The 24,131-nt window shown below is 39.6% G+C and overlaps 1 protein-coding gene across 3 annotated transcripts in view; it reads right to left on the bottom strand.

Moving 5' to 3' along the window:
* The window catches only part of khdc4 (KH domain containing 4, pre-mRNA splicing factor), a 36,022-nt gene that overhangs the window by 6,001 nt on the left and 5,890 nt on the right, over positions 1-24,131 (bottom strand). For all 3 annotated transcript variants that reach the window (XR_007934165.1, XM_028825608.2, XM_028825611.2), the window contains exons 2-10: positions 20,781-21,066; positions 20,438-20,566; positions 17,374-17,453; positions 15,813-15,865; positions 15,302-15,525; positions 14,462-14,673; positions 12,709-12,769; positions 7,825-7,882; positions 1,827-2,053 (exon numbers count right to left, since the gene is read on the bottom strand). Coding sequence is in view for 2 of the 3 variants with exons in the window: in XM_028825608.2 (XP_028681441.2) it covers positions 1,827-2,053; positions 7,825-7,882; positions 12,709-12,769; positions 14,462-14,673; positions 15,302-15,525; positions 15,813-15,865; positions 17,374-17,453; positions 20,438-20,566; positions 20,781-21,066 (1,330 nt within the window). In the remaining variant the exon portion in view is untranslated. The remainder of the gene's footprint in view (positions 1-1,826; positions 2,054-7,824; positions 7,883-12,708; positions 12,770-14,461; positions 14,674-15,301; positions 15,526-15,812; positions 15,866-17,373; positions 17,454-20,437; positions 20,567-20,780; positions 21,067-24,131) is intronic.

Here is a 24,131-nt window from a genome sequence, read left to right as displayed (position 1 = left end):
ACTAAAATATCAAGAAAGTCGTGATTTTTAATATCAATAAATCATTTCAATCATTTAATAATTTAATTCAATAAATTACATTATTTTTGATAGAGTAAACTTTTTTTCACAGGAACAAACTATTAACCCTTAAACCGCCACATACTTGGGGGTTAATGCACCCCTGGGCGCCAAATACTTTTTTGCTGCAATTTTTAAGTAAACGTCACAATTCACCAAGAAAAAGTGAAATTTTAATGGAACATTTTTTTTCATGCAAAGAGCATCACAATTACTGCAACACTTATTTTACACACTGCAAAAAAAAAAAAAAAAACAATATGTAGAAGGTGCAACTGATGCCATGGATGAAGCTCAGTAAATCACCGAGCCAACTGCGCTTTAACTGGCTGCACACACACGCACACACAGAGGTAAACGTGAATGCTTGCAGGCTCGTCTACTGCAGCGGCTGAATCCCAGAGACAGTGAGACTGCAGTTCTGCCAGGGCTGGCAGTGGTCATGAGCTGGCTACTCAACCAATATAAGGCACCGACTGATCAGCTCCGGCGTGCTGGCAGATTGCATTGGGAACCGACCATTGCCGGTTCAGGCGGTTTAAGGGTTAAAAAAAAATAAAAATAACGGTCTCTTCATCACACCAATGTTTGTATTTCGGTGATTTAGTTTGCTTAAGGTCGAGTTACGATGGCCCATTGCACACGACATTAGTTTTTTTTTTTCTGTTATTTAAATGAGTCATTTTTTAAAAAAAAAGTTTTTTATCTATAAGAATGTCAGTTAAAACAAATGGATCGTTTATGTAGTCTCTTATAAACACTCATCGAGCACAGTGGACCTCAGTTTAACGGAATACTCCAATCGGTAAAAGAGGAAATATTTTAATTTCAGGATTTTTACTCCGTTAAATAATTATTAATTGTTCTTTTACATATCTACAGAATTTTGTGATTTCAGCCACAACTGGGGGCTTGCCAACACCCCCCCCCATAAATAAATAAATAAATAATAGGCTTTGGTGTGTGTGTGTGTGTGTGTGTGAAGTCTTGCTATGACTTATGACGACAACAGCATCTAAACTATTTACAAAATCTTTAAAGGAAAGGAGGTTTCTATTTTCTACATTTAAAAATTACTTTTTTTTTAAAAATTAACTATTGTATTATTATTATTATTAACAATTCTATTATCACAGGAGCACAGGGTTACTGAGCTGTTTTTGCAACGAAATGGTATTTTAGAAGTTCTCCGGCAAAATTTGATGTACTAATGTCATAGCTCAACAAAATGGCACAAGCCACTTGGCAACAGAGGCACCTTCTTAGCTGTCAGGCTCCATCCTAGGCCTTTCATGAATTCTTGTTTATGGTATTTGCCAACAACAGCATTTTCACACCCTATAATGAAATGTGAAGAATTAAACAACAAGGTGTGCCACCTCCACAATGCAATTTTGGCTTGTTTAAAAATCAATTTCTGGGTTCACCCAGGTTGGCTGATTGCTCCTCCAAAATTGTGGGGGTAATGGAGCAGGTGTTTTTTATTATTGGCCTAATGCCATTCATGATGGCAGACATCTTTAGTCATCTTTTTCAGACAGGCAAATGGGATGGTGATCTAATTTCAAACCCAGGTCACGAAGAGCAGCAACCTTCATAATACAGACTCCGCGAGTCTTTCCGGAATGTCTTGCCATTTCATGTAATTACTACTCTACATCCTTGTGCCTTTTCGTGAATTTACACTTTGGAGTCTCTCATGACAGAAATAAGCAGATAATTTGAAGACTAGAAGCTCAAGACTTCACACATTTACTCCTTCATACCTGATGCACCGACTCAGTGGGCTGTGTAAGGGAGTACTGTGTGCTGGGTGGCAGGATTCCTGCAGGAACAGAGGGTACCTGGGAAGGCATTGCACTTGGCATTCCAAAGGAGGGAAGAACAGGCTGCTGGGAAGGTGTTGCTACAGAATAACCAGGCTGGAAGCCACTGGGCGGGTAGTAAGACATCTGCTGTACGACCCCATTAAGTGCAGGCGGCTGACTATAACCTTTGAAAAGGGAAACAAAAACAAAGGATGAGGACAAACCACCTAAACGTAATACTGGCAACCTACCCTGCAACACCAGAAATATGTCAAAGGCCACAGCAAATATACTGAAAGCTGTTTTCATGTCTTGTTTGTTGTAACTTATACATAGAGAAGAATATACAAAGGACACATACTGTAGAGAGAACAAACATTAATTTGATCCAAGAGAATTTTAGCATTTTGTATTAAGGTGCAGGGCCACATGTTAGAGGTGAGGTTTCAGGAATATTTAATTACTTGAGTACTGGAGTTTTGTCCAACCGTTTAAATACATGGAACTCTGGTTGGCTTCTGGACAGAGTGCCAATATTCAATATATGTCCGGGTTTAATCCCACACTTTACCTTTGGAGGCCATGAGATGTCTAACTTAAATCAAATGTAGGCAAAGATGCAGACTAACGAAATTCAGGGCATCAAGGTGGCCCATTAAGCTTTGCACTCAGAAAAGCAGCCAGCTTAGGAATTATTGTTATTGTTCTATAGGCAATCTATATAAGTAGACATCTGTCTGCCCAGCATTTAAACCTGTTGAGCCTACTCAGCTTTAATGTTTGTGAAGTACATTTCTTAGAATATATGTTGTAATATATAGTAATAAAATGAAGTACAGTTAGCACGGCTGTTCAGATACCTAAATGAAATAATTGAGGAAACAGATAAACTGACAATATTAAAGTAACATGTAAATGGAATAAAAAGTTAACAAAATACTAAACTCATTGAGTTCATTAAGTGCCATCACCCCAGCTCCTTTTCCGCTCATGAGTTCAGCCCCTTCATTGGTAATGTGGCGTTAGCAAAATGAGTGCGCTGACCGACATGTAAAACAACAAGTTTAAAAGGTAAAGAAAAGCAAGTGAAGACATTATTAACAGGAAGAGAACCCGCCTTGGTCAGTTTGACACACTGTCGCTGCTGAATGACCACGAGGCGCTCCAGTAGTAGATACCATTAATAAGGTAACCATGAGAAGCAGGCTCACAATTCAAATATCCGTTTGGGTCTAACTGCATTCAATTATAGTTCACAAACACATTTACAGCGCTGGTATGTTTTGAGCCCATCACCGAATGACTTGACATGTGCATTAGGCCACACATGTAATGTGCAATTTACTTAATGAATTTCCTATATTGTTGGCTGTTTTCACCATAAACACTCTATCAGAAACTATTTCTGTTCAGCAGGAAAACGTGAAAGTAAATATTTCACAACACTATGCAGTAGCAATCATAAATAAATCAACCTGCCAAAGACTAAGGCTTTACCAAATAAACTTAGATTTTTACCTTGGGACAACTCCTTTATTAGTTGAGTGATGCATAAATCAGTAAAGAAAATTGTATGACGAAGTATTCCCGAGTAGCAGGATGTTTTGTTAATGTCAGTTATTAAACCCCTACACGATGTTCCTGTTTTTAAAATCATTTGGCTAACTTTCATGGCCTAAAGTGGCGTTAAAACATTAATTCATTGGCCCTGAAGGGCACTGGCAATAAGAAGACTTCTGAGAAATATAAACACTATTGGCAGCATAATAAGGAAGTTTAAAACTTATGGCAGAGCTGCAAACCAACCCGGTTGTGAGTGAAAGCTAAAAACGTCATCAAGAACCCTCTTCAACTTAATTAGAACATCCATCTGACTGTGTAACGAAACACTTGCAGGATGAAGGCCCGAGTAAATGTTTGTAGTGTGGCAACTATTAGACGAACACCAAACAAATAAGGACTTCATAGCCGAATCCCGAGACACACTCCACTCTTGACCTCAACGTACAACAGTTGACTAGAATATTGCAGGAGGAATTTGGATAGACCTGCAGAGTTTTGGGTGACAGGTCTATGGGCTGATGAAACTAAACTGGGATGGCTTGGACATGTGAACAAACGGTATGTCTGGAGCAAGAAAGGCAAGACTTGTGATTTATGACTCAGTCATTGATGACATAGGATTATTTTCGGCTACAGGAACTGGCATTCTTAACTGTATAACTGGCAGAAATACCAGGCCATTTTAAGGTGACTGTGATGCCTTCTGTTGGGAAACTGAAACTTGCTGATCACAGATTAACAATCCAAAGCAATGCTGCCAAGCCAACCAAATCTTGGGTGAGAAGTAGACCACAGCATGTCCTGGAGTAGCCCTCTTGTACTCCCCAAATGTAGATTTTCTATGGGATTTATGGTGGGATTTTAGGATGGCAATCGCAGCAGAGAAGCCATCAAATATCAAAGAGCTGGAGGCTTCTGCACGTGAAGAATGGGCAGATTCCAATAGAGAGGTGCATGAAGCTTGTCCGCACTTACCAAAAATGCTCATTAGAAGTAATGAAGGCCAAATGAAGCCCCAGTCAAAGTTGTGTTATTTTGAGAATTATGGGTATCAGATATTTTTTGTTATTTAATGAGACTCTTTGTTGTATATTCTACTTAACCTCTATTCACATCACTATAATGTCTTTTGAGGCGAATAGGTCGAATATTTCTGATTTCAACTGTACACGAGGGAACAAAAAAAAAAATCTATTCCTTTAAACATTCTGGTAATCTACCCTTTATTAATGCTGCAAAGTCACAGCATTAATAAAGTGTGCAAATAAAAAAAAAATCTAGTAACAGCTATAAATAGGCACAATATTGGCCTCTAAGGACCAGAGTTTGAGACCCCCATGTTCACAGTACCAGCGTGACACTCAAGGTGTTCCAAAGGGATTAGCATTTCCTCTACCATTCCTTTTTATTTCTGTTCTTTTTTCTATTTAAAACTTTACATTATTAGGTTATAGTGTCAGTGGAATACACAATCTGTTGGACTAATACAGGGGTCCTCAATCACCGTCCTGGGGGGCCGCAGTGGCTGCAGGTTTTTGTTCCATCCCAATTACTTAATAAGAAGCCCTTATTGCTCAAGTAACACTTCTGCTTCATTTTACTTGTCTTGCTCGTTAAGATTTTGAACCCTCACTGCTTATTTTAGTCTTAAAGATCTGTATTCTTGATTTTTAATTGCTCCTTATTAGCAATAACATGTGTGATGGATGGCCGGCTTCATATTCCGGCCCTCACCCCCAGGCCGCCAGGAGGAGCTCTCCCGACAGAATGGACGGGCCCCGAATTCCAGCAGGGCCTCATGGACTATGTAGCTTTTATGCACAGCCCTGCTGGATACCTTGGGGACCACTGGGAGTCGCTGTAGGGAGGCCCGTGGACTCATATATGCCCTATAACCCGGAAGTGCATCATAATCCAATGACAGGAAGAAACAACATGCTTCCGGGGTGAAGATAAGGACTGTTTACCCTGACCCGGAAGGAATAAGGACTTGTGGGTAATGGAACGGAAACACCTCCGGGTCAGGGAGTATAAAGGACTCTGGGAAAGCCCAGACATTGAGCTAAGCTGGGAGGTAGGGTGGCTAAGTGTCAGGGAGCGGAGAAGAGAGAGTATTATTGTTGATTGGTTTATTATATGAGTAGTGTGGAGTGAAGGGTGCTTTGTGCACGTAATTATTTCAAAATAAAAGAGTCTTGGACTTTTACCTGGTGTTTGGAGTGGTACCTGAGGGTTCAAGAGGTGATCGGAAACCTCTACTGCTACACATGCAAATGACAAAAGAGACCAGCATTTCTCCATTTAGCTTATTACCATTTACACCTGTGTGTATTTATCATGTACTACTGGGTTTAATTAAATACTTGGAAGGAAAGTGAAGAGAAAAAAAGTGAAGGACTGAGAATTCATCCTCCATTTTAGCCTTCAAATCATTTGGATGATACCCTTAGAAAGGGGAAGTAAATCTAGGATATGAGAATGACCTGACATACAAGCCATGAAACTGAATTATTGGAAAGAATTGCTTTCTAATTAAGCAACCGGGTTGGAACAAAAACCTGCAGCCACTGCGGCCCTCCAGGACTGGGACTGAGGACCCCTGGACTAATAAAATGCATTGTATTTTTTCATGTGACAAATACCTTGGAATGGATGAGTCAAGAATGACACCCTTGAACAAACATAATAAATAAAAATAATAATAATAAGTTGCATTTATAGAGCGCCTTTCACAAACCCAAATGTTGCTTTACATACTAAAAAAAAAAAATCACAAAGACGACAAAAGTTCGTAAAAGAGTAAAGTTTTCAGTTAAGATTTAAAGGTACAGAAAGAGGAGCAGACTCAGAGAGACTGAGGAAGAAAGTTCCAGAGTTGAGGGGCCATAACACTGAAGGACCTTCCTCCCAGGTTGGAGAGTTTGGTGTGTGGGACAGTAAGGAGATGACTGCTCGAGGACCTGAGAGAGCGGCAAGGAGTGTAAGGAGCTAGGAGCCGAGTGAGGTAGAGGGTGGGGAAGGTTATGTAGGGCTTTGAAGGTGAGAAGCAGAATCTTGAATTTAATCCTTGATGGAACCGGTAACCAGTGAAGATGGGAGAGAACAGGGGAGATGTGAGCAAAACACTTTGTGTGGGTGAGGACTCTGGCTGCGGAGTTCTGAATGCGCTGTAGCTTCTGAATAGATTTTGCAGGGAGGCCGATGAAGAAGGAATTACAGTAATCAATACGAGACTTTATGAAACAATGAATCAGAATTTGAGCATCATTAAAAGGACAGAAATGGACAGAGGTGGGCAATGTTACAGAGATGATAGAATGACATTTTGGACAGAGACCGAATGTGATGAATCAAGCAAAACTCCAAGATTTCTAACAGGAGCATGTGTGACAATGTTGTGATTGACGTCACAGCTATTGTAAATAGTTTCTGTACTTGGATTCAAGCACTAGTCCAGTAGCAAGCGAGCATACAATGCAATTTTGTTATTTCTGATGATTACTATTGTCACTATGTTGCAGTGCTCACTTTTCCTATTGGGTTTTTCAAAAGACCCCGACGTTGAATTTGTATGTCGATTCTTTAATATAACAATAGTATAAACTTAAGTGTGGTGTTGCTGTTATTATGAGACAGGACTGTAAGTGAAATGGCCTCCCACAGTGTGATTCCCAGCACTGAGTCTGGGTCATAGATGGAGCTGACGTTCCCTACTGGATACACAAAGTGGCCCACCCTAATGGTGGCATGATAGGACTGAAATAATAGATTAAAATTTAAGTATGGATGAACGGATGTTACTGTTATCTGTACAGCTACTTAGCTAGAGGTCTGCTATCTTACCCAACAAGACCTGCCAACATACTGGATTTGAGGCCAGGTCTTCCATCTAAAACTCTGTGATCAGGACAGGTTTAGGTTTTCTTCTAATAAAAATATTTTTAAAACAATGTTGTAATTCCTTTTGCATGCTCACTCATTTTCTCATGTGTGTAACTGAAACAGGTTCTAGATTATGAAATTTTTACTTTCCTTTGCTAAAAGTCTAACAGACAAGAGAGACTCCGATTCATAAATCAGAAAGTCTGTAAAAGAAAAAAAAAAAAAAAAGAAAAAAAAAAAAAGAAGATTGCACCCAGAAAACAGCAAAAGAGAAAGTGGAGTTTCTCCCGTGTTTAAAAATGAATGCATAGCCTGTTCAAATATCTTTGTGTTACTACAAATTGCATTGGCATCTTGCACCTTGAAGCAATTTTGTTTGGATTTGAGTTGGAAGTTCATGAATAACAGAAAAACGCTAATTGGGCAGCTTACCCAAAAATCAAAGCAGGCCCACCCTAGAGCATCACATTACTTTGGCAAAAGAGTTTTAAACATCTAATGGGAATCATACCTGGTGTGGGAATTATTGCACTCATCTGCCCCAAAAAACAGGAATACTCTGCGTGAACCTGAAACAAATTACAAAGAGTACTATTGTTAAAACAATAAGCAGAGGGCAGACACCCAGACCATGCAGAGAATAACCAACACGGACTTCAAACTATCAGCATGATGTGCTTAATCTGGTTCAGTAACACTAATACACACACACTTTTCTACAATTTCAAGATCATACACGCCATTCTCTTAACCACCACTATAATGTATAATGAGTGGGGCAGTCGTCTAAAATGTGTGTTCGTTTGTGATTGACAGTTAAGAGATTTTTTTTAAAGAAACAAAAAATTACCAAGGCATTTTCAGATAAAGTACTTATGGTTGAAAGCCAGCAGTCTCAAGCAGGATTTATTACACAAATGACCGTAGCCTTTATCAGCTTATGACTGCACTTACTGTCTATGGCTAAGTAAATAAAACTCTGCTGTTCTGATGAACTTTATATGAATTGACAGAATTAAATAAATTAGCACCATCTAGTGGTGATGTTCATTTGCATTTGTATACTTCATAGCCCTTCTTCAGTTAATGATGTCATCAAGCAGACATACTGAAACAAACAAAGCATGTTTGTGTTGCTCCTTTAAAATGTTCAGCACAGTTTGGGGTTTGAAGGCATTGTTGGTATGTAAAATGTTTTATGGATGTTTATTTCTTTATATTAATGCATATCTGTGAGACTGCCACAGATATTTGAAGTTATTTTAGTGGACTCATTTTAAAATAAACATTTCTACACTTGCCTTTGTTGTGTGAGCTTTCACTATATTTCAAAGACAATCCCCGGAGCAGGGGCCTCATGTATAAACGGTGCGTACGCACAGAAATGTTGCGTACGAATGTTTCCACACTCAAATCGCGATGTATAAAACCTAAACTTGGCGTAAAGCCATGCACATTTCCACGGTAACTCATACCTTGTCGTACGCAATTTCTCCGCTCGGTTTTGCAGACTGGCGGCACCCAGCATCAAAGCAGTGCTACTGTTCCTGTGTGGTCACCCTTTCTTTCTTAGCTCCACATTCCTGACGCGGCTTTATAAATACACTGAAATTAACTGCATATTGTTTATTAGTGTAATGCATCGGATTGTAATTAACCTGCAGCAATATAATGGTCCAGGGAATAGCCATAGTATTCCAAATACCAGAACTGCTTTAGCGTTGTAACTCTCACTGCATCTTCTTCTTCTTTCAGCTGCTCCCGTTAAGGGTTGCCACTGCGGATCATCTTTTTCCATATTACTCTCACTGCACCACTCAGAGTATTTATATCACTGTATCTGAGTGTGAATCACAGCAGCAGCTGATCGGAAAGAGAATTATCGGTATACAGTTTCAAGTACACACTACCTCAACCACGGCAAAAAGCGTCAAAGCCTTTCCTGTACGGACCTCGCGTTTCAGAAACAGTTTCATCCCAAGAACTCTAAACGCACTCAATCAGTCCATCAAGTGCTCCTTGTAGAACTGTTTGTACTTATAAGTACAATTATCTCAATGTAAACTTACACTACAGTTATAATATTGCACAACCTGCGCTACTTTATAAAGTGCGTATGATGACAATATCATTTTTAAGATGAAATGCAGCAAAATATGTTGCTTATAGTACAGTGATTCCTCGCTATATCGCGCTTCGCCTTTCGCAGCTTCACTCTATTGCGGATTTTATATGTAAGCATATTTAAATATATATCGCAGACTTTTTGCTGGTTCGCCGATTTCTGCGGACAATGGGTCTTTTAATTTCTGGTGCATGCTTCCTCAGTTGGTTTGCCCTGTTGATTTCATACAAGGGACGCTATTGGCAGATGGCTGAGAAGCTACCCAACTTACTTTTCTCTCTCTCTTGCGCTGACTATCTGTGATCCTGACGTAGGGGGTGTGAGCTGCCGCCTTCAACAGCTTTGTGCCACAGTGCTTCGCATACTTAAAAGCCAAACAGCCCTATTGATTTGTTTGCTTTCCTCTGTCTTTCTGACATTCTGTGCTCCTGACGCGCACTCCTTTGAAGAGGAAGATATGTTTGCATTCTTTTAATTGCGAGACGGAACTGTCATCTCGGTCTTGTCATGGAGCACAGTTTAAACTTTTGAAAAAGAGACAAATGTTTGTTTGCAGTGTTTGAATAACGTTCCTGTCTCTCTACAACCTCCTGTGTTTCTGCGCAAATCTGTGACCCAAGCATGACAATATAAAAATAACCATATAAACATATGGTTTCTACTTCGCGGATGGCTCTGGAACACAACCCCCGCGATGGAGGAGGGATTACTGTATACAGATAAAACTTTAACTTCATTTAAATAATCTGCATTGTTAATAATTAAACATGTGAGGACACGGTGCCGCAGTGTATAGCTGGTTCACGGATAGCTCCTGCCTTGCGCTGTATTATTGCTGGTGCTGACGCGACACTGGAAGGATAGACGGATAGAATAGTTAAACATGTACTACGAAGATATTTCAATGTTCCTTAAAAGTTTTGAAGAATCGGCGTTCTAAGCTTACAGATGGCTTAACGTCTATTACAGAGCTGATTGTGTGCCGATTGGGTATTTGGAGAAAGAAAAGTACGTTTGAAAGAGACAGTACTTCTGTAATAAATTATTTCAGCGAAGGTCGCACATGGCGCAGCAAGCCTCTTGCGTGAGATATGAACAATCACTGCGCCACAGTGTTCCCATGTTTAATAACATGCTTTCATTGCTATCATCATGAAAATGATATCACGTATACATCTCAGTATTTTAATTATTCAGAAAGCTGTAATATCTCGAATGTAATGGTTTCTGTGTCCTGTCGGAGAAAGAGAAAGAACGGAAGCACGTAGTGATTCACACACAGAGCACATAGAAGATCAAATACAGAACAAAGCATTTAACGTGCTACTTGAGAAACTAGTAAAATAAACGATTTTAAGATGAAGTTTATGATGTTCTACTTTAATGGCAAAATAAACTACATGATTAAAGTGGAAATTTTGAGATTAAAGTTGACATTTCGTGCTTTTTTCCCCCACTGTGTGCCAATTTTTTTTGTCTGTACCCCAATAAGCTTTCATATGACACTCAGACGGTGGGCTATGAGTCGCCTTTTCACGGCGACTTTGATACGCGATTTCTTTTTTATTTCGGGCACTGTGTGAGACTTTGTGAACTTGATCTTTCGAGTTTCTCCGACACTCTGTCACTCGATCAACTTTCTTTTGTTGATTATACCACTGTTTAAACCAACAAATAGTAGGTTTTTCCTTTGCCTCCACTTGGTATTCGCTGAAATTCTTATATTTTCCCCCTGTTCTTTTCCCATTGTCTTTTCACAGAAGGCTATTTAAATTGATTTGCATATTCAAAGAGGCATTATTCTGGGAGGAGTTGGGGCGGGACAGAAGGCGCGTGCACGTGCGTTACTTTTCACGCTGGTCGGGATTTATGTAGTGGAAGAACGTGAAATTTTGCGTACGCACAGATTCCTGCATCTGGATTTTTCTGTGCGTACGCTCAATCCCGCTTTTGTGCTTACACCATGTTATAGTGCGAGTTCTACGCACAGCGTTATACATGAGGCCCCAGGTCTTTTCAGACATTCTTACTAGCTGTGCAGGAATATGTACTGAGGATGTCTTCTATTAACTTGAATATTAAAATTTTTTTAAAGATTTGTAAAGAATAACCAATTCCATCTTTAAGTTAATCTTGCGAGTTTGTATCTCAGAATTTTTCATGTTATTCTATGTTTATTATTCACCTGTAGTTTTATTCCAACTGGCTTGAGTAAACAAAGCAAACCAGAAACTCTTGTCTGTGTGGTCACTGGAAGCAGAGGAATGAAGCAGGGCTCTTCAGGCAGAGGGCAGGACAAAAGCCAATTACCAACAAAATGTTCACCATTTAATTAAGTGGATAACTATGCACAATGAGTCTAACACCATTTAATATTCCCGCAACAATACCTATACTGCCACAACCCGAGGAAGGTTAATCTAAGCCTCTCACTTGTTAGCTTATTTTTTAATATTTAAACACGTCTCTCATAAGTAGCCGCTGACACACTAGACAAATTTTCCATCAAGATTTTATAAACTTAAGGAGTCTGGGACAGCTGTGGCCTGCACCTGTGACAGTCGATTGTGTAATGTGACATAGCCAGCAACTCAGAGCTAGCAGTCTTTGGTGACAAGCTACGACAACAGGTTGAAATTTGTCCTGAACTGTAGTGGTGGACCAATCGATGAATGCAGCTGCAAGAATAAAAGTGTGTATTATGGACTACTCAAACAGAAGAGGCGTTCATCTGTCTGATGTCATGTGTTGGTCTCAAAACAAAATGGAAACAGCTGAGCCAGGACTGCTGCTAACCTTGGGAAACCCGGAATAAATGGTCATGCATGGTGTTAATTATTGGAATGCAGTGACCTCACAATACTTTGAAAATTAAACAGATTTAAAAAAAAGTAACCTGACATCTAAGATTCCAAATCATGTAATCTGACATCTGCAAAGCCTCAGCTCTTTTCACATTGGATTTCATAAATGTTCAGTTATTTGTTTGGGACAACAATTAATTCCCCTTTCTATAAAATATTCATCATCCTTTTAAGCTGGGGGCCTTGAATCCTATCTTGTACTACTAACATTTAACTAATAGAAACTTTGAAACACTGGACTTTGAAATCCATACCTATGAATACTTAAACAGAGAACAGCCACAAACTTGTCCATTCTTTCATATGAGCCATAGTGCCAGAGATTAGATGTGCCAAGGATACTTAATGAGAAAAATAGAAACAAACATTCCAGGATGGCCGCCATTGACTAGAGGCCCAGACATACCGTTTGTAATAAATTCTCGCAGAGCTTCTTTGCTGCTGCCAAGCCCTCTGGTTTAGGATGACTGCAAGACAACAAAAGAGGCAAAAAGAGTTAGGAGCCATTGATGCATGTGTGATGTCATTATAATGTGATGCCCACAGACAATTATATTTGAAAGGAAAGAGAACTCTAAGAGTGTAAATCAGTCAAGCAGTTGTACAGCAATTAATTTACTTCATTATTATACCCTAGTGAGCATTATCCTTCATATTCTACCACCTTTTCAATGTCTGGTCAGACACTACTTATATATGACTAATTATTTTAGCATACCTGAAGATGTAAAGCTAATACCCAGAATACAAATTGATTTTTTGCTAAACGAATTTGTCATAGAGGATTAAACGTAAACTAATAAAGCACAATATTGTTCACTTCAACTGATATAAACAGTAAAGCATAATCTCTGATCTAGAATCAGGACCCAACTCCAGTCTTCCAGAACACTGAAAAACTTGGATCTATTTTTCTTTGCATGACAAAAATTGGACTGAAAAATGGAAAAAAACCAACTTAGTATATTATATACACACAATGCGGTGCTCAGTATATCCTACCTCACCTTGGTCAGTCAATAACAGGGCCTAGCAGCAGGCTCAACTCCCTCAAGGTACAAGGATGAATGGGAAGACAATAATAAAGGCAAGCAAAACACCAAGCAAGCTGCTCAATAATCTTGGGTTTGCTAGAATTGTGATGTCAATGGGCCTCAAATAATAAGAATTTTAGTTGTCGAGACAAAGGTGGACCGATTCCCAACATATTCCAAGAAATTAGATTAAAAAAAAAAAAAACAAAAAAAAAAAAAAAAAGAGAAACGGTTTACAGAGAGTAGGTTAAAGTGTCAGAATTATTTTGGAGTTGGGCCGATTGGTAGGGGTAAGACGATCACACGACCATTGTAAGATTAATGGAAGAGGTCTGTAGGTTGATTAACAAAGTAAACGAAAAGAGAGCAGTAGACAGGCTTCTTTAAGTGCAAAGAGGGTGAGGAACGAATAGGGTCAGATAAAGATGTCACAGGCATGAAGTATTAACACAGAAACAAAACCTAAACCCTGATGGCCTGCTCTTCTTAACACATATGTGAGTTATAACAACACTCCATAGTTTGTAACATTTATCAGTGGAAATGAAATCTGAGAAAAAGTTACTATGAAGAGTGAACCAAGTAATTCCATCTGAAGAAGCATCTGAAAATTCTCTTGTTCTGTGAATATCTTTCTAATTTATAATAGTTTAAGGTGAGGTTCTTTGTAGCTAGGATAAAAGTAACCAGTCCTGTGTTGCTCTCTTTGGTGTAAAATCTTACTGATGGTCAATTTTATAACCTTGCCCTGTAACACTTGGTTAGGTGATGTTACTCAATTAAGCTGACCTCTTTTCCAAGTTGTTTTAGATAAAAGTATCTGTTAAGTGAAAAACAAATGTGAATGTAATTCAAGGAGGGATTGTGCATGGTTATTTAACTCAACAATGAAAAAGGGGGACACAGAGAAAACTGCCAAGACACTGCCAACAGTTACTGTATGCAAGTTATCGATTACTTTACACAATGCAATATTTAAAGCAGTACACCCATTAGGAAAAACAGACAAAAGTCAAATATGAAACACACTTTTGATAATCAGACACCAAATTCTACTTAAAGACACTTAAAAAAAAAAAAAAAAAAAAAAAAGTACAGTTTGGATAAGGACATCCCTAGCCGTACCTGATGTATATATACATTGGCTCAAACGCTTCCCTCCCTGATGCTGGCTCAATGCAGCCAGAGCCTTTGCCCCGAAGAAACACTTTAGCTCCCGTTTCACTCTGGATGTGCTGTAGAAAAGAACAGTTGGGCCCCTCCACCTTCTCTTTCACATTGAAAGATGGAATTGCATGTTCTAAACCCACAAACACTTTATCTTGAACATAATGCATCTGGCAAAAAAAACAAAAACAAAAAAATAAAACAGCAAAGATGAGCAAGAGTTTTTCAATCCCAAAACAGCTACAGAACATTTGTTTAAGGAAACCAAATGTAAGTTGAGTATTATTACATGTTATTAAAAACACACACACACACACACACAACAATCAATCAACAGAAGTGGCATAACAAGAATTTGAAGGTTCGTAATACAAAAAAACTTGGGGCCACCTTGTGTGTAATTATATTGAATCCAGTTAAAAAAAAAAAAAAGACAATCAAGGAGATAAGACAAGCATTATAGCAACATAAACAAAATGACACCTTGTATTTGGCTAACTAGAAAGATTCTAATATGCAAGCTTTTGAGGCAACTCTACATCTTGCCTGAAGAAGGGGCCTGAGCTGAATCTTTCTAGTTAGCCAATAAAAGGGGTCGTTTGGTTGACTTCTCACTACACACATCATGGCTAACACAGTACAACACCCTCGTACTACTCTATTGACCATTAACTTTTCATTCCACTCCCATGTGCCCCACCCACTCCAACAATTAGCAAGCACATGTGTGTGATTAAGGCTTTTTTTTTTTTTTTTTTTTTTTTTAAAAGGAGGCTGATGAGCACTACAAAGACTTACTCCAGTTTGAAACTGAGGCTTCTGGGGAGCTACAGGTAATGACTGTACGGCCGATGCTGGCTGGTGGTAGACTGTGATATTGGCTCCGGCAGCAGGAAGTGGCTGAGCAGCTTGGGCAGGCTGCTGGTACACTGTAACAGTAGCGCCATTGAATGTTGGGCTGGAACTGGTAGCAGCCTTCACAACTCCATTGGTAATGATCTCTTTTATTCTATTTACAGCTCCTGATTGGAAGAAAAATTGTTGAGGACTATAAAGAAACTCTCATAGCATTCAGTTCAAGAATCTGCAAATGATCACATGAGCAGCTTCACCTCAATTCTTAAAGCATTAAGAGAACCAAGCAACCAAGCTTTAGTTTGTAAAGTACCATTGCAAGGCACTACACAAACCCAACAATAGCAACGAACTTACAGAATAATAAAAATGAGAAATTCCAGTCATTCAATTACGCAATGCAGAATTAGAATTCCATTACTAACTTTCATGACATGAAATTAACAGTACTTACTGTCCACCACATCTCGTGACTGGCCTTGCACATGTAAATAAAGTGGCCGGTCCCTAGATTGGGAGATTGATGGGGGGGGGTGGGGGTTGGAAAGAAAAGAAAATTAAAATATACAAAAAAAAAAAATTCAAAAAGAAACACATCTTTACAGATCCAGTTGACCTAAAAACACATCCTCACAACAAGTTTACAAATAGTGCAAGTATGGGTTTCCATAACAGGTGCCTCAATCCCCTTGTAAGTTTCTCCCTCTTGTCTCACAGATGGGTTTTGAAACACAGGAAGGCCCATTGTGAGCAGAGCTGTAGCCCAGACAACTTCTCTCTAACAAGGGGAGTATTAAAGCGGCTACCACCGAGGCCTGAAGAAGGCTTAGACCGAAGGAGAGAAAATCCTGTGTGTTTGTACCATCACCTTCTGTATTATACTTGACCCCAACAATTCATATTTGGTATGTGTGGTCTAGTAATATACAGTAATACCTTAGTTAACAAAATAGAGTAGTTCTAGCACTATAGTTCATTGCAGGAAACTGCTACTGTAAGGAGATGGACAATAAGAGGAATATGGTATAAATACTGTATTAGGGATTTGTCACCAATGCTGCTGCTGCCCTGAAATTCCAAAGCAGTTTCCATGTGACTCCTGCCTATACATTCATGCTGCCATCTTAGCATCTCCCAGCTCATCTAGAGTTGACTCAATGACATCTGTTTCCCTTTCTTTCACTCCTTAAGGATCCTGGTTTGGCTCACTGAGACATGCCAGTGGCTACACACTCGGGGCCAACAGATGTTAGCAGAAGTTCTGAAGCTCCTCCTAAATGCCTGCATGTACAGTACATGTTCTTTACCCAAGCCCTAAGTGGCACTTCTTTATTTCCCCCGCTTCTACACATCAACATTTTAGTTTCTACAGATATTACTTTTACATACTGGGCAAATTTTATTTACAAAAAAATTTGAAGTAGCTGTAGAGTATAGGTGAAGAACCTAAGCACTCCCATAGGAAGTTTTCTTTCTACAGTACACACAATACCAATGACTGATGAATACTGCATGTAGACAAGTTGGGCAATGACTATTACAACAGGTACACTAACCCAGGCATGCTGTATTTTATGCGGACTTCTTTATAAAAGAGTTTTGATCTCAGAGGATGTGTTAACCAAGGTATTACCGGATTAACAAAAACGCAACATTAACAAAAAAAAAAAAAAAAAGTGCAGAAGATGGAATCTGCTTTGTCACTTTCTGATAAGTGTAAAATAATAATAATAATAATAATTCATTACATATATATAGCGCTTTTCTCAGTACTCAAAGCTCTATCCACACAGGGAGGAACCGGGAAGCGAACCCACAATCTTCCAAAAATATATGAATGAACCAAAAAGGCGGCAATGACAGCCTCAAAAAACACAAAGTTGTGAACTGATTCAATAGAACAGAACACATTTCTAACGTACTACTCCAGTACCAAGTGTGTATGCAGCCCGAATAAGAGAAACATGCACCTGCTTAATCAGGCAACTTTATTAGAACATCCTTAAGAGACTTACCCAAGGCCTGCTTTCCATTTCTCATCAGCAGTCATAAACCGGCCCCTTGTAGAAACTGCAGCTCCACTGATTCGACTGATCTATGCAAATACACAAGAGAATGATCAGGCATCAACTATCCAACAGCTAACTCCATACCTGTCGTCTGCTGCCAAGCTACCCACATGCGCAGGTCGTCAGCACTTTAACAATGTCTAATCTAAATTCACTGTCTCAGTCCTGGGCCACACTAACACAATGCATTTGATGACGATTTTTTTTTTGGTTTGGAATTCCATTCACACTGGAATGGCTTTTTCAACCACCAAAAACAAATACATTTTGATGACACACTACAAAAAGTCTGTAAATTTAAACATGCTGGGTCTCTCATGACAGCCTCAATAAGGGGACAGAAAAAATAAAATAAAAATAAACATCTGTAAAATGTCAACATGTGACTTCTGATCTCCTCTTCTTTTTCAGTTTCCCCACATCAGACAATGGGAATTGAAACACTCAAATACTTCAGGGTGCTGACTTTGGCAGGATTACCAATCTACAGTATACTTATTTTGAAGGCTCAGCCAATTGTACACTCACTTGTAACTTTGAAAAGCAGTTTTACCTCATTATCTGTCTACACAAAGAAGTCAGTTTTGATCCCCCCCTTTAAGATTTCGCTTTAATCAATTTGGGTTTGATTCACAATTAAACGGCGTTCTCAGCTGTATGCGGCGAGTGGATTATAAACTTTTACAAAGCGTGCTGAAAATGCTAATGTGGATGGCAAACTTTGATATGAACCTTGTAGTTTATGTGGTCATTACTGCTAAGTTAAGGGAGCAGCGACATTCTTACTTACAACATGAACATATCAACTCTCCTGTGACAAGATTAAGGAGTATAAAGATCTGACCTCGAAAGTTATGTTCCGTGATATTTTAGGTAAGGAGAACACATCTGACATTAACAGATGCATCATTAAATTTACAATTCTGTATTTATATCATTTTGTATTGTACAAGTGATGTTCACCATGTCTGCCATGTATATTTTTTCTTCTTTATTCCATTATTCAGTGCACCAATCTATGAAGCACTTATGTATTGTATTATCAAGGCTGAATTAGCATGAAACAGCAGCAAGCATGAGCAAGTTACCCCAATTTTGGCTTCTAGTTCGTTTTCGAATCCATTTTAAGATCCTCGTACAGTATCTGTTTTTAAATCCATTAATGGTTAGGCCCCATCTGTCTGAACTGCTGCACCCTTATGTACCGTCTCCCCCTCTCAGGTCAGCAGACCAGATGCTTTTACCTGTTCCTAATCGGGCCTTTTCAGTTGCAGCTCCAAAACTCTGGAATGATTTACCGTTGCATGTTAGGCAGGCTCCTTCACTTGCCATCTTTACATCCTATTTAAAAACACACTTTTACTCCCAGGCCTTTAACCCAGTATGATATGTTGACTATCCATGTACTTTTTATTATGAATTTCTTCAGCTCTTATGTGTTTGTTTCTTTTACCCTTTGGTTGTCGTGCATCTTATATGTTGAGTTTTATTGTACAGCACTTGTCAGCCTTGATGCTTTATAAATAAATAAAACAGAAGCACTACATTAGCCCACTCTGGGAGCGTACCCCACAAGAACGCTCCATGTGCTTGCTCATAAACCATCTACAAAGCGGGTACAGAGGACTATGGAGAGAAGCGCAATGCAATTCTTTATTAGTTTCAATACATAATTAACTGACAAAGAAAAAAAGGTTTGTCTTACTGTTGCTCTGACTGATTTTCATTAAAGTTCATTAAAGTCATGTGTAAAGCGTATTGTGTGAAATGTCAAGACATTTATAGCAAGAAAGCAATACTTTTGTGGGAATGAGATTGCTAAGAAAAGAATAAAAGGTCATAGCGAGGATAAATGGAGAACAATCGTGCTTCTCAGTTTATTGTGTAATGCATAGAAATGTCTCTGCTGCAGAAATGTTTAGGAAAGGTAAGCAAGATAATAAAGGTGTAAGTTCCATCATCGATACTGAAAAGGGCCAATGATTAATGAATCACAAAAGCTTGTTAACCTGTCATGGCTGCTTCACACCTATCTCCAATAAAGCTGTTAGATAAATGAACTTCATATTAATTCCAGCTCTTCTGGAAATCTGACTTGCCTCCACATAACACCTTTGTTTTATTTACAGAAAACCCATACACGTACTGTAACTGCTTTATTATTATTAACTTTAAAATGTCTATTAGCCTGCGGTGGGCTGGCGCCCTGCCCGGGGTTTGTTTCCTGCCTTAATAATAATTCATTACATTTATATAGCGCTTTTCTCAGTACTCAAAGTGCTATCCACAAAGGGAGGAACCGGGAAGAGAACCCACAATCTTCCACAGTCTCCTTACTGCAAAGCAGCAGCACTACCACTGCGCCACCTGTGAGGACGCCCTGTGTTGGCTGGGATTGGCTCTAGCAGACCCCCATGACCATGTAGTTAGGATATAGCGGGTTGGATAATGGATGGATGGATGTCTATTAGCATCTTATGGAAATAAAGATTTAAAAGGCTTAGTGCAATAGATGCAGGCACAGGCCACAAAAACCAAAATAAATAATCTGCACCAATCACTTTAGCTACAAAGACTGTGAGAATGTGGTCAAAGTATTCCTGTTTAAGCTACAAGCAAAAGCACAGCTTCCTTAAATTTACAGTCAGATTTGCTTATAATGGAGTGAAAAGCTTTGGTTTTGAATAACACTGATGGGTTTATTTTTAAGAGAGCTCCAAAGAACAGGGACCACCCACTAAGTGAACCACCTGTGAAATATAGACAAGGAGTAAAAGAGGTTTACTGTCAGCCAATTCAGTGTTAGATAAACTAAGCAGCTCTGCCACTCTATTACTGGAAGTCAGTGTAGCCGACTAACAAAAATAAAAATGCACGTGTCTTAGCGTTCTTATGGGAGAATGTTAGTTCTATCACATAAAGAAACTGAAACAAAAATTATTGGCAAGTGCCTCACTGGCTTTAAAAACCTTTATCTTTAGAAAACACACAAAACAGTGTGCCCACCAACCTCATCTTGTGTCTGGCCTCTTGTCAGCAGGTTTCTGCAGGTCAAAGGAACATCATTGATTTCAACCTCGGCGACTACCAGGTCATCTTTGGCCTTGGCTGCTGTCTGGGCTTTTCCAGGCCCTTGCACCTGTAAAATAACACATCAGTGTACCATTCAGCCCTCCCCTTGAACACTTACCACAAAACAGACTTTCAAAGCTCGCAGATATTTCCCATAATAACAGATTTCTAACGCCAAGGCAGACGACACTCAAAAGCTGTTTTCTATTCATTAAAAACTAAGTGTCATCACTAATTAGTCTTACATTATCAGCAATGTCTCACAGTTAACCGGCAGTTACCTTTTCCGTGCTTCCGATCTGAGAGGGTTTCAGTTTGCCTTTAGCAACCAGCATGGCATTTATCTTGGCAGCAACTGCTGCAGCTGCATCCAGTGCACCAGAAGGTGTGCTTGAACTGTCAGTGCTTCCAGAAGCAGACACTCCGAGGCCATGAGTTGGAGCCACCTGGGCAGTGAAAAGGCCGGTTGATGGCGTTACTGGTGGCGCACCTGATGTGATCATGAGAGGCTGCTGCACGGAATTCATAGGAGGGCCTGGCTGGTCCCACTTGCTACGGCGCCGGTCTCTACAGAACCAAAAAAAAAATTAAAATCACCAAAATGGGTCACTGTGCAAATCTGCAACACATGATGGTTAAGGCTGAATGCCAAGGTAAGACTTCCAATATTCTAGAACAGAACTAGGCGGCACGGTGGTGCAGTGGGTAGCGCTGCTGCCTCGCAGTTGGGAGACCTGGGTTCGCTTCCCGGGTCCTCCCTGCATGGAGTTTGCATGTTCTCCCCGTGTCTGCGTGGGTTTCCTCCGGGCGCTCCGGTTTCCTCCCACAGTCCAAAGACATGCAGGTTAGGTGGATTGGTGATTCTAAATTGGCCCTAGTGTGTGCTTGGTGTGTGGGTGTGTTTGTGTGTGTCCTGCGGTGGGTTGGCACCCTGCCCAGGATTGGTTACTGCCTTGTGCCCTGTGTTGGCTGGGATTGGCTCCAGCAGACCCCTGTGACCCTGTGTTCGGATTCAGCGGGTTGGAAAATGGATGGATGGATGGATAGAACAGAACTATTCAGTTGGTTAAATGTGTGTGTGCGAGTCACAGAAATAATAAAAAAAGGCAATAAAACAAATGTGTGTGTAAAGCCAAAGCTCATCTCTATACAACTTACACTGAATTGAGAAAAGTCACATGTACCTTCATACAAACATTTCACTTATAATCCTCACCAGGACAACAACAACATTTATTTATATAGCACATTTTCATACAAATAATGTAGCTCAAAGTGCTTTACATAATGAAGAAAAGAGAAATAAAAGACAAAGTAAGAATTAGAACAAGACAACACTAATGAACATTGAATAAGAGTAAGGTCTGATGGCCAGGGAGGACAGAAAAAAAAAACACTCCAGACGGCTGGAGAGAAAAAATAAAATCTGTAGGGGTTCCAGGCCATGAGACCACCCACCCCCTCTGGATGAGTACAGTTACATGGAAGTGATCCAGTTCTGATCTTTTGAACTCATTACAGTTCTTGTCTGAGCAGCAACAGCCACAGCCTGTTTAATGATGAAGCGCTGCAGGATTCTACTGCTTTCTGAACTTTTAAACCCGAGTTTATAGTGCAGAGGCTGACCAAGAAAGCCTTACGCTATGAATGTGATCTTTATGTTTTCTTAAGTCATGGTCTGTACTCGGGTATTTCTCTGGATCTCAAGAAGTCTGCTGGTTACTTTAACAATGTGTTGCACGTTAACTATATCTCGAGTACGCAGGCTTTCAAAACAACAGAAATAACAGCAAAGAAGAGAACACTTGGAAAAAGGGACCTAGGGAGTTCTCTTGATATGCAAGGAACACGCTCTCAGTATCCACTTGTAACTCCATCTTTATGCATAAGCGGCATGGCCACTAGGGCTGTTAATTAGCCTAAAAACTTGATTGGAATCCTCTACAGGAACAGTTTAAGCAGGCAACATGTTAAAGTAATAGAATTACCATTGGTATTATCTGCATTTAAACCTTTTGTTACAGTATTTTTTTGCTTTAATAATATACTATCTTTTACAATTAAGTTGTTTGGAGTGTCACCCTAAAGGTTTCCTTTAGGGGTTAGGCAGGGTTAAGGACAGGACGATGGCTTCAGGCCTACAACAAGTAAATCCAACCTGTTAATGCGCCAACACTAGAGGTCTGGAACTGCATGGTGAACCGAAGGTCACCACTTCCAAATCTCAAACCTCGCCCTGGAAAAAGAGAGAGACGGTTAACCTGCATACTCCCCCAGGCCTCGCTCTAGACCAGGGGTGTCGAACTCCGGGCCTGGTGGGCCTGGTGGTTGCAGGTTTTCATTCTGACCCTTTTCCTAATCAGTGAGTAGTTTTCACTGCTAATTAACTCCTTATCCATCCCTTCATTTCAATAGCCCGGTTTTTAAGGAGTCAGTCCTCTGAATCGATTCCTTTCTTCATTAAATGGCAGCCAAACAGAAATGAGACATGAAACGAGCCAACAGATGACCAGCTAAACTGGGATTTCAAACTCCAAACAGTCTCTTAATGAGAAGCTGATTCTTGCTGTTAATTAAGCCCGTTATTTAATTCAATGGCTTGTTGCTGCTCTCATTCTGCCACAGCAGACATTTCCAAATCTGTTGATTTTTCTGTTTTTTCTAAGAACATTTTCAAAATGGTTTTAGTGACCTGAGAGATCAACCTTACTGAGACCTTCACCTTTATTTATTTTCAGATATTGTGTGATAGGCACAGGTGAGCTGGTCATATGGTGGTTTGTTTGATGTCTCATTATTGTTTGGCTACTAATTAAGGAAAAACAGACAATTAAAGGGTCTGAGTCAAGTTAATTAAAACTAAAGCAAAAGAAGTTAATTAGCAGTAAAAACGGCTCACTAATGAAGAAGATGGTTAGAATGAAAACATGCAGCTACTGCGGCCCTTGAGGACCGGAGTTAGACACCTGCGCTCTAGACACTGGCACCATGATTACAATTATTATTTATTAATTTAGCAGATGCTTTCCTCCAAAGCAAGGAACAGACAGGGTCAATATAATAATTGTATAACCATGTGTTAGGGATCTGTATTGATAGAAGTGCTACAAGACAAGGTTACAGAAATTGGCAAAAGGAAATGATTGGTGATCTAGGCCTTATGAGTAAGAAGCCATTAAACCAATCAAAAAAAAAAAAAAAAAAAACAAAACACGACTAGTCAGCCTTACCTAAGCTACACAAAAACATGAGATTAAGACCAAGAAGATTTTCAAAAAACAGAAGGAGTCTTCTTAAAAAACAAAGAAGGGAAAAAAAAAACAAAAAACTGAACCTGACCCTTAACTCTAATGAGATATTTGGATCCAATACACGAAAACCAAAATGGTTGCTTGGCAACTCTAAACTGAGCTAATGCAAGTGACAGAGAGGGAGAGATGCATGTGCAACCCACATGTGGGCGACTATTACAACCAGCACATTCCTCCTAACTCTAAACTCCACAAATGGGCGGAGGCTAAACATCTGCGCTGGTATCCAGAAGGTTGACGGTTCGAATCCCTGTCACTGCCAAAAGAGATCCTACTCTACTGGGCCCTTAATCTACAATTGCTCCAAGGGCGCTGTACAAT

This window comes from Erpetoichthys calabaricus, chromosome 2, assembly GCF_900747795.2.
Source record: "Erpetoichthys calabaricus chromosome 2, fErpCal1.3, whole genome shotgun sequence".
NCBI lineage: Eukaryota > Metazoa > Chordata > Cladistia > Polypteriformes > Polypteridae > Erpetoichthys > Erpetoichthys calabaricus.
Note: the sequence above shows the minus strand (reverse complement) of the source record. Positions and strands in the feature narration are given on the sequence as shown.